Raw genomic sequence first — 11,327 nt, 5'->3', positions numbered from 1 at the left:
AGCAATTGTACAAACATAATTTGGCCTCTGGATTTAATAAAGGAATTTGATTTAGTGTCTGGGCGTACATGTGTATTACTAATAGCTATAACAATCATTCCAACCATACGGAAACAGAAAGAAATATTTCAACTCAGAAATGCTGCCACGGAGTTTCGTGGGAGCTGAAGTGCTGGTGGCTCATGCTCCCACTGCATGTTGCAGGCTGGGTTGTGGTGAGACTACATTTCCCACGATGCATCATAATTTCATTTCTTGGAGGAGGATGTGGTGCGTCATAGGATTTTCATTGCTGGTGATGAGAAAAACAACCCTACAGAAGAAGCAGGAAGCCCAACTCCAAGTGAGAGTGAGAAACTACCCATAACCCCAAAATGTGCTCTCTTCCCCTAGGATTAGACAATAAACCATAGCAGGGGAGCATCCAGAACCAACCAGCTGGTGCTCCGAAACAACTCACATTCTTGGAACTTCAGTGCTTGGAACTTCAAAATTCTTGGGAAACCTTAAATCTCCTGAGAGTTTTTCTAATGGCATTCTTGACCTCTCTGTTTCCCAGGCTGTAGATGAGGGGGTTAGCTATGGGAGTCAGGACCGTGTAGAATGCAGAGAACCATTTGTGTAGGTCTCGCAGTGTGTTGGCATCTGGCAGCACGTAGACCATGGTCAGGGTCCCATAGAAAATTGTCACCACAATGAGGTGAGAGGAGCAGGTGGAAAAAGCTTTCTGCCTCCTGATGCTGGAATGGATTCCCAGGAGAGTGATCATGATATAAACATAGGACATCAGAGTTACCATATTTCCCCATGTATAAGATGCTCCCATGTATAAGATGCACCTTAATTTTGGGGCCCAAAATCTGAAAATAAATGTATTACGGTACATCACCGGTAAATACCACTGTATAAGACGCACCCAGTTTTTAGACCCCAAATTTTTCGAAAAAAGGAGTGACTTATACATGGGGAAATACGGTAATATAAAAGGAGGCAGTGTATATACAGAAGCCAGAATGAGAGCCAGAAGTTTCATTAAATGGGAGTCACTGCAGGAGAGTCTTATAACAGGGCTGAAATCACAGAAGAAGTGATTGATTTCATTGGGACCACAAAAAGTTAATCGTGACATGAAAAATATTGTTATGGAGTTAGCGAGAAACCCACTTATCCATGATCCACCTGCTAGCTGGAGGCAAAACCTGCCATTCATAAGGGCAGAATAATGCAGTGGTTTACATATTGCTAAATACCGATCATAAGACATCACACAGAGGAGATAACACTCGGTACCGGCCAGGCAAGCAAAGAAATAAAATTGCACGAAACACCTGCTAAATGAAATGATCCTGTCCCCACGCAGGAGACTGGCCAGCAGCCTGGGCAGGATGGTGGAGATGTAGCAGGTCTCCAAGCAGGACAAGTTCCCCAGGAAGAAGTACATGGGGGGTGTGAAGGTGCAAATCGGCCACAAGCGGTGCAATGATGAGGATGTTCCCAGCAATGGTCGCAATATATATATCCCTAGAAACAGCAAGAAGAGAAGGGTCTGCCGCTCAGGGAGATTCCTGAAGCCGAGGAGGATGAATTCCGTGACAGATGTTTGATTTCTCCACTCAGTGTCTGCCATGGGATGTATCTGGTTAAACAAACAGTGCAATATAATGTGAGCATCATAGTGTTCAACTTTAATATATCATTATCATCTGAGGCTGCAATTTCCAATGCATCCTAATAGATGTAGGCACCCAGGAAATGATTGGCAAAGGATGATTTGTGCCCAAGTCCCAGTCACAGGAAGTAGGATGATCACAGGAATGGAGAACCCAGCTTACAAGGGGAGTCTTAAGGAGCTTGGCTTGTTTAGACTACCAAACGAAGGCTGAGAGGAGACATGATTGCTCTCTCTAAATGCATCAGAGGGATAAATAGCAGGCAGAGAGAACTGTTATTTAAATCAAGGGACAATGTTGGCACCAGAACAAATGGATGTAAACTGTTCATCAATGAATTGGGCTTGAAATTAGATGAAGCTTTAAAACCATCTGAGGAGTGAAGTTCTGGATCAGCCTTGCAAGGGTAGGAGCAGGGACAAAACTCCTACATTGTTTCAAGACCGAGCTTGATAACTTTATAGAGGGGATGGTGTGATGAGACTGCCTACAGTGGCGTGTAACCCACAAGCGACTGCTATTTGCCATGATCTCCAACCGCCGGAGATGGGACACTACATGGGGTGGGCTCTGAGTTACTACAGAAAATTCTTGCCCAGTTGTCTGCTGGTGGGTCTCACCCATGTGCTCAGGATCTATCTGATCACCATATTTGGGGTCGAGAAGGAATTTCCTGCAGATCAGATTGGCAGAGACCATTTGGTGGGGGAAAGGGAGGGTAGGGTTGCCTTCCTCCGCAGCATGGGGAACGGGTCATCTGTTGGTTTGAACCAGAGTGAATGATGGATTCTCTGTAACTTGAAGTCTAAATCAAAATATGAGGAGTTCTGTAACCCAGCCAGTGGTTCTAGGCCATTACGAGAGTGGGTGGGTGAGGTTCTCTGGCCTGTGATATGCCAGAGGTCAGACTAGATCATCACAACGGTCCCTTCTGGCCTTAACGTCTATGAGTTTATGAAAGCCTGAATTGCATTTGATTCTTCCTTTCCCCCTGTTACCCACAGGCCTGTTAATCTTCGAATTGTGGTTGAGGAGCTGGAGTTCATGTAGTGAAAGTTGCTAACTGTTGAAAGCGGGTGAGAAAATCTGGCAGACGTTTCTCAATCAACCCCAAACTGTAGCTGTGTTTAATGAACTGGATGCATTTAATTCAGAACAGGATAGCTACTGCCTCTCCCATCCATCTCGCCCTCTTCAATCTAGTCTTGACAGCCCACCCCCAGTTTTATGCAGAGACCAGGTCAGGTGTCAGTGAGTTTCTGCCAGTGGAATTGACGGGACTGGATTCACACTGGTCCAGAGGCCATTACTGAGCTAGGTGAATATTCATTGCACAAAACATTGCAATGAAGATTATTAGTTTAGCCCTCATTTTTTCCATGGTATCTTAGAGAAACCCAACAATTAAGGGATTCTGTCAGTCCCAGACACGGCCTCCTCAATTTATCTGAGTTAGGTGAGATGGAGCTTGGTTGACTGATGGCCCTTGTAGCAGACCCAAAGAGGAAAGTTAAGAGGGCAGGTGTCTCATGGACAGTGCACAAGACTGAGAACCAGCGGTGGGCAATGAAGAACGGCAGCCAGGGCTGACTGGAGGTGGCAGTCGACATCTTGATAGCAAATTATAGGCCGTAGGTCAGGTGAGGACAGCCTGTGTTGGGCCTTCAAAGTAAAGACACAGAACTTATGCTTGATGCAGCAGAGAAAGGGAAGACTGCAAAGAGAGGGGTGGCATGGCCAGTGTGCCAGGCTAGAAGAATGATCTTTGTAGCAGCGTTCTGCATGGATAGAAGTGGGGCAAGCTTGCATTTCTCAAGGCCAGAGAGATGGATGTTGAAGTGATCGAGGTGTGAGATGAGGAGAGCTTGGCTGAGAGGTTTAGAAGTGATGGGGGGATAGGCAAGGCCGTATCTTAGAGACGTTTTCAAGAAAGAATCTGCCAGATTTAGACCTATCCTAGGTGTGAGGCCTTCGCGAGAGGTAGAAGTTGCAGATGACACCAAGGTGATGGGCCTCAGTGACAGGCAGGATGACGGAGCTGTCCACAGTGATGCCAAGAGGATGCAGTGGGGAGGACGTGGGGCGGGGGACAGATCCAAGATCCATGCTGAGCTGATGGCTAGACAGCCACAAGGAGGTGTCAGAGAGATGGGGCAAGATTGCAGTGTGGACAGAAGGAGACAGGTCTGGAGTAGAGAGGTAAGTTCGTCAGTTGTCAGTTGGAGAGGTTGTGATTAGAGGGTAGGAGGAGAATCAGGAGAGGACAGAGTCACAGATACCAGGGCAGAACAGGGTTTCAAAAAGCATGGTCTGTGCTTTCGAAAGTGGCTGATAGATGAAAGCGGTGGAGAATGGAGACTGGAGAACTGACTGTGAGATCTGGCTAGGAAGAGGCCATTTGAGACTTTGGTGAGAGGGGTTTCAGTGGAGTGCAAGGGATGGAAAGCAGATTAGAGAGGAAGTAGGATAGTACTGGAAAACAGGAACTCCAGTCAGTGATTGCAGACAGCAGCACGTTTAATGAGCTCAAAGATGAAAGGGAGATGACGCAGTCACTTTATAGATGTGTAACTGACAACACATGTCAGAAAGCAGGGGAGAATCGAGCCGCGACTTCCAATGGATACAACAGTGAAAAGTGTTGTATAAGAATCCGTATAGAATAGCACATAGATTGTAATAAACTATTTAATGCAAAATGAGGTGGGGTTGAGACAAATTACAAACCTAAATCAATTTGGAAAAAAAAACCCTACAAACGATGGGTAGCCCTGACTGGAAGGAGTAAAATCAGTGCAAGGCAGGAACTGTCGGGGATAGATCTTACCTGAAGCTCCAGGATGTTTGCAGCTTGAAGTGATGCCCTCTATTTCTCAGGGTTAGGTGACCAGGATTAAGGACCCATGGCTCAGTTTAATTAGAACTAGGATTCTCCCCATAAAGAGCCCAGGTATCCATGGAGGGATGTGCAGGTGCTGCGATCTCTTCTGGAACAACATGGTCCTGCTGAAGTGGTGATTTTTGTACCTTTTCAGCAGCAGGCTGATTCCCTTGACTGCGCCTGTGAGCGACATTTAAATGACTGAGTCTGGGGAGTTCTTGCTGGGACTTTTGTGTCCATAGCACAAACAACAGCTGTGACGCAGCCACTTTTCCAAACCCACCTGACATCTCTCTGCTTCCACCTCCTCACTGGGGCTCATCAAACGTTTTCTGTCATAACCTTTTTGGAAGGAAAATTGGGTTTTTGAGTACAGGACAAAGTTTAGACTAATTGTCTGCTTTCCTCAAAAAGTTTATTTGGAAAAGCTAAAAATGTGTCCAAAAATTGGTTATTGCACTAATATTTTGGGGTGTTAAATTGCTTTTTCTTTCTTTCTTTCTTTCTTTCTTTCTTTCTTTCTTTCTCTGGTTTTTGTTTTGTTTTGTTTTGTTTCCAAAATATTTTTCCATTTTCAGCAGAAAATGTTAGGTTTCCAGTTTTTGGTGGATAGTCAATATTTTCATCAAAATTTAATTGCGGGAAAAAATACTCTAACCAGTTTTCCTGCTTATATGATAAAGGTTATTTAGTATTTGTGCTAGGGTAGCACACAGGAGCCCAGTTGTGGCCCAGGGTTACGTTGCGCTTGGTGCTGTATAAGCACAGGCTGGGCTGCTTGCTATGAATGTCTGAAATGCAGCACTGAGTACTTTTAGCTCTCATTCCAAGGTACCCTTTTTCACTCAGGAAGTTCTTACTCACACCAGCACCTCCCCTGCATGTCACGGTGCCCCTTTCCTGAACATGGCTTACTTACCAGAGTGAGGCCGCAGAAGATGTTTGTGACGAATTTAGCACAAGCCATGAATTGGATAACTTCTTATTGTCAAACATCTGTAAAATTCCAAAGGGTCTCAGAAGCACATAGAATCATAGAATATTAGAGTTGGAAGGGACCTCAGGAGGTCATCTAGTCCAACCCCCTGCTCAAAGCAGGACTAACCTCAGCTATATCATCCCAACCAGGGCTTTGTCAAGCCTCAGCTTAAAAACCTCTAAAGATGGAGATTCCACCACCTCCCTAGGTAACCCATTCCAGTGCTTCACCACCCTCCTAGTGAAAAACTTTTTCCTAATGTCCAACCTAGACCTTCCCCCCTGCAACTTGAGACCGTTGCTCCTTGTTCTGTCATCTGCCACCACCGAGAACAGCCTAGCCCCATCCTCCTTGGAACTCCCTTTCAGGTAGTTAAAGGCCGCTATCAATCCCCCCTCATTCTTCTCTTTTGCAGACTAAACAAGCCCAGTTCCCTTAGCCTCTCCTCATAAGTCCTGTGCTCCAGCCACATGGAGATTCACGCTTAGTATTGATAAAATGAGGAGCCCAGGAGGAAACACAGCCATCTCCATGGGAGTGGTGCTTGCAGATCAGGCACCAGCTCATGTCAGGGCCCGTAGGCCTCACCGAACACTGGAAGACTGGAACCCAGCCTGGCTCACCTGTGGGACTGGGAATCAGTGTGTGTTAGCCTGAATAGTGTTGTTATTCTTGGTGTAAGGGACCGTCTATCACAAAAGCAAGCTGGCCTAGGTGGCAAGATAGGCCGGAGTGCCCAAGGGACTGTCTGTGACCCCATGCTGAGGTTCTTATAGTGCTTCAGGCGTTCGCACTTGGTACTTGGTGAAATCTAGTTATAGGTCATGCAGCCAGTTTGGGGTTTGTGCCATGGCTGGTAACCATCTGCCCGGAGGTTGGTATTCACGTTCATGAGCCACTCCAGCCAGCTTGGCCCTGGGCTGGCCCACTGCTGTGGGGGGATGTCTCAGATCACCCCCAACCAGAACCATCTCCAAGGGCATTTTGCAGAGGCAGCTGAGACTGGGCCAGACTCTGGGAACTGCATCAGGTCACCCTGATGGGTGGGTGGCAGTGTCCAGTGGGGGTCTGGGCTGAAGAGGAGAAAGTGTGAGCATGTCTCTCATGTGCTCAGGGACCCAAGAGAGCTGAGGTGCCCAGCTGAGCCTGAGCCTTCAGACGAGGCAGGGGACAGAGCCAGGACAGAAGCTCCTCTTCCTGCTCTTTTTAGTTATTTACATCATCACCCTGTGGGGGAACATGATGATCATGCTGGTGATAAGAGCTGATTCTGCCTTTGCACCCCCATGTTCTTCTTCCTGCTCCATTTATCCTTGGTCAATATCTCCTATTCCTCAGCCATTGTCCCTCAGATATTGGTGATTCCCTAGACGAGCACAAAACCATTTCTGTCGAGGGCTGCATTGCTCAGCTGTTCTTCTTTGTCCTTGCAGCTGGTACAGAAATTTTCATTCTCTCGGCCATGGCTTGTGACCGCTACGTTGCCATCTGTGACCCGTTGCATTACGTGGAGACGATGAGCAAAGCGATCTGTGTTGAGCTGGTGAGTGGTGCATGGGCAATTGGCATCTTCCAAGCCCTGCTTCACACAGTGTTTGCCCCCAGGCTGCATTTCTGTGGGCCCAATCAAATCAACCATTTCAGCTGTGTGCTCCCTGCTCTGCTACAACTGTCCTGCACTCAGACCCTCACCAATCAAGTGGTGCTTCTTACTTGTATTGTGATACTGGGATTGAGCGCCTTCCTCCTCACCCTGGTCTGCTACATTCACATCCTCTCCTCCATCCTGAGGATACGCTCAGCAGAGGGCAGGTGTAAAGCCTTCTCCACCTGCAGCTCCCACCGGATTGTGGTGGGCTTATTCTACCTAACAGGTATTATCCGGTACACAAAACCCAGCTCAGTCTCCTCTGTGTTGCTGGATGAAATGCTCTCCATCCAGTACATCATCTTCTCACCCATGCTAAACCCCATCATCTACAGCCTGAAAAACAAGGAAGTGAAAACAGCTCTAGGGAAAATACTGGTGAAATGCAAGTCTCTCAGCTGCCCCAAAATCAACAGGCCTACACGGCGATGTGTTAGCTGAGGATCTTGCCTCTGTGTATAAAGATGTGACTCAGAATGCAACACTTGTAGTCAAAGTTTGGCTGAAAGAGGATGTGGACTGGGGTAAATGAGGGGTCAACCAATAGGCTGAGGTTTTCAAAGTGCCGACAGCGGTTAGGTGCCCAACTCCAATTCAATTAGATGGTTTAAGTCCCAGAAATGTGCCTACGGCTCAGCCAGAAAAGGCTGTGGAGAGCCGGACATTGGAGCTTGATTGGCCCAGTCCCAATCTAAAGTCCATAAGAACAATTCCATCTGTGTGCCCACTGCTAGTGCCATATCTCTTCCCGTGATCGGTTAGTGTTCATGGAATAACCTTGGTCCCAGATAACAATTCTCCCATTTTCACTGGCAGAATTTCTTCTTTCACACACAAAATGAATACAGCTGGTTGAAAAATGGGAATATTTTAAGGAGAAACCTGTCTCTCTTTCTCATCAATGTTCACAACTTTTACCCTCTCACCTCCTGCTTTCGTAGGGTGTCCTACGCCTTACTCTGTTGCACTGTAAATTCTTCATGCCAGGAGTCATGAGTGCTTTCATGTTTCTTAGTTCTGCTTTTTCCCCCAGTCTGAACATTTGGTTATATCATGATAGAAATTTTCTGTGGGGAAATCTGAATTTTGAAGAAAAAGCTGTGATTTTCCTTGGAAAGAAGAAATAGAAGTAGAAGTAGTAGTAGAACAAGGTTCCATTTCAACTTCTCCTCTCAACAGGAAATGTTTGTTTTTTTGTTTCAAAATCTCAAATTTAAATCACAACTTTCATTTTGAATTGACATTTTATTGCCAATTGAGAATGAAATGATTCATCTCCACGTCATTTTAAGTCAAAATATTCATTCCAAGTGAAATGTTTCAAATGAAACGGACACTTGAAAGGAAATGTTTGGTTTCAGTGAAAAATGTCAAAATGATATGCCTCAGACATTTCTGCAGCCAAACATTTTAGAGTTTTTCGTTTTGTAAAAATGTTCACATTTCTTCTTTGGGGCCTATTTTGGGATTTAAAACAAATACTGAAATATAGAATTTCCTGTCTGATGGAAATTTTTTTTTCCTGGGGCCATCTCCAATGTTTGTACAGAACCAAACCACTAATTTTGGACTACTTTATCATCATCAATCATCATCATCATCATCATCTCCAGTGTCTCTATCTATTATATTTAAGCACTTTGAGTCATAGACTGTCTTTAATTTCATTTTAAGCACAGAGACTAACATTTTGGTATTCTCATTTAATCTTTTTCCAAATGTTGCTCCATTTATTTGTCTCAGTGTCTCCCCTTGTTGGTAATGAACTCCATAGTCTAATTATATGTCTTCTTTGTGCCAGCCATCTAGATAGATAGATAGATAGATAGGGCAACCAAATTATTTTTTTTCTGCTCCAGAAAATGGTAATTTCAAGGGGCCTTTATACATAACAGTGTGGAGCATTTATGGATCACCCAACTCCTGATTCTGTGCCTATACTTCACATTCTTGAGTGACATCAGAAATTTCATGGGGCCTGATCATGTTCTATTTTTGTCTGTGTAGGTGTTGGTGCTGATGTGTTTGAAAGTTGTGTTTCTTCTTTATTTTACTCCATTTGTTTTAATACAACATAAAATAAAAACCCTGAAGAAAAGACAGAGACTTCATTGTTCCACTGTGGCTAGATGGTAAGAGAGTTTTTTGGCCACAAGGAGAGAGAATGAAAGAGAGAAAGAAAATGAGAAAGCAGCTCTAGAGTCTGTTCACTAGAGCGAGGGGCCAGGTTGTCATGGAGGCAGGTGCTTGATGAGGTGGGGTGGGCGAACGGCCTGTCTGGAGGGGCTGAAAATCTGTCAGGGCAGGGGGATGGTCTGCAGGGGCTGGCCAGAGGTGGGGCTGAGAGGCCATCTGGGGCAGGCTGTCGGGAGGCAGGTCTGGCTGGAGGAGCTGGCTGGAGAGGGGGTGGCAATAAGGGGGTCATCTGGAGGGGCTCGCTAGAGGGGTAAAGAGACTGGCTCAAGGGGTGGACAGAGTGTGAGGGGCGTGGCTGGGTGGTCTGGCCTAGGTGGGGGGGTTGAGATGGGGCTGGTGGGAGTGGATGGCTGGTGGGGGGAGGGGATCAGGGGGCTGGTGGGAGGGGCTGGACAGAATATAAAAGAAATATAAAGTAAATTGAAATAATTTAATTTTTAAGAAGTTTAAAAATGTCAAATAAAATTTGAAACTTGAAGTAAAGAGTAAAGTTGCTCATTGTACAGCAGGGGGGTCACCCAGCCTCCTGCACAACCAGAACAAGAGCCTTGTGTCCGGCAAGTGTCAATGGGAGTGGTTCCCCCTGGGCTTTGTCTGTGGGTCTGGGAGCCCAGGAGGGGGCCCCCCCTCACTCCCAGGCTGGGGTGGCCACATGACCGGAGTGAGACTGCTGTTAGCCCTGCCCTGGGTGGCACTGGGAAGCTCCTGACGTGTGATGGGGGAGCTCACGTCCCATTGACACACCCGGCAGGGGTTGGTTCAGTTGAAGATTTCACTCTTTTTTGAATTCTGTATTTTACTATGTATTTTAAGTTTGAAACTTTAGTGTATATATATTTCAAAGCTCTTTAGAAAAAATAGTATTTTTTACTTTATATTTCTTTTATATTCTCGCCCCTTCTCCCACCAGGCCCTCTGACATCCCCCCCCCCCCACCACCAGCCAGCCCATCCCACCAGGCCCCTGGCCCCCCACATTCTCGGCTGGCCTTCTCCAGACAGACCCATCTCCACCCCCTAGTCAGGCCAGACCAGCCCGCCTAGCCAGGCCCCTCATTATTCCAATCTTTCCAGTCCTTCCAGCCAAGCCCCTCGTTATCCCCCCACACCAGCCAGACCTCTGCCCCTCCACTTTGTCAGCCCCTGCAACCAGACTCTTCACCCCCTGTACTGGCCAGTCACTCCCAGCTGCGTCCCCTCCCCCTCAGTCTGGCCAGTCCCTGCTGCTGGACCCCTTGTCCCCCGACACACTCTGGCCACACCCCCTGCAGCCAGAACCCTTGTCCCCCACTCCACTGCACCCAGCACCTGCCCAACACCCACAGCCAGACCCCTCGCACTATTGAACAGGCCTAGAGTCATTTGCTTTTTCTTTCTTACTTTTTCTTTCCCCTCTCTCCTTCTGGCCAAATGGCTCTTTCATCATTTATCCAAAGTGGAACAGAAAGACCTGTCTTTTCTTTAGGGTTTTCATTTGTATTATATTAAAGCAAATGGAGGAAGAACAGAGCAAATGCACCTTTCACACACATCAACATCCAGCACCCAGACAAACAAGAATTAAAAATCACCAGGCCCCAAGAAAATTTCCATGTCACTCAAGAATGTGAAGTGTAGGCACAGAATCGGGAGTAAGGTACGCTTGGTACGCTCTATATTGGTTATTCATAAATTCTCAAAACTGTTAGATATTGCAACCACATTACGCTCTATCTATCTATCTATCTATCTATGTAATGATTTTTCCTATGTTTTGAATGACAGAATTAAAGATAAATTAAATTAATTATCTTTAAATTAAGGATAATTTAAATGGGAGAGTAAATGAGGAAGAGGTGGGGCTTGATATGTATGAGAGCAAGAGCGGAAGAGAAATTGTCCTGATGTATAGAGGTGAATCAGGCCCATCTCTTCAACTGGAGTTTTGTCTAGTTACCTTATTCCTGGGATTATT

At 46.2% G+C, this 11,327-nt stretch overlaps 1 protein-coding gene and 1 pseudogene across 1 annotated transcript; one reads left to right on the top strand and one right to left on the bottom strand.

Moving 5' to 3' along the window:
* Window positions 1–487: 487 nt before the first annotated feature.
* Window positions 488–1,441, bottom strand: LOC137145560 (olfactory receptor 6B1-like). Its single transcript, XM_067536407.1, has 2 exons — window positions 977–1,441; window positions 488–790 (listed from the first exon to the last, which is right to left on the bottom strand). Exons 1-2 carry the CDS (start codon window positions 1,439–1,441, stop codon window positions 488–490), a joined length of 768 nt encoding a protein of 255 aa, XP_067392508.1.
* A 2,236-nt stretch (window positions 1,442–3,677) lies between these two features.
* Window positions 3,678–7,619, top strand: LOC137145558 (olfactory receptor 5G9-like; annotated as a pseudogene).
* The last annotated feature ends 3,708 nt before the right edge of the window (window positions 7,620–11,327 follow it).

Source organism: Emydura macquarii, unplaced genomic scaffold, assembly GCF_026122565.2.
Source record: "Emydura macquarii macquarii isolate MOO-44397 ecotype Brisbane River unplaced genomic scaffold, CSIRO-AGI_Emac_v2 contig_3571, whole genome shotgun sequence".
Taxonomy (NCBI): domain Eukaryota; kingdom Metazoa; phylum Chordata; order Testudines; family Chelidae; genus Emydura; species Emydura macquarii.
The sequence above is the reverse complement of the archived record's forward strand: the minus strand, read 5'-3'. Positions and strand labels throughout refer to the sequence as shown.

Excerpts from the sequence above, each read along its gene's own strand:
- LOC137145560 (XM_067536407.1), bottom strand. The coding sequence starts at position 1,441 with ATGTACTTCTTCCTGGGGAACTTGTCCTGCTTGGAGACCTGCTACATC. Across the intron at positions 791-976 it reads CACTGCCTCCTTTTATATTA|CTGATGTCCTATGTTTATAT; the intron begins CCGTATTTCCCC and ends AATATGGTAACT.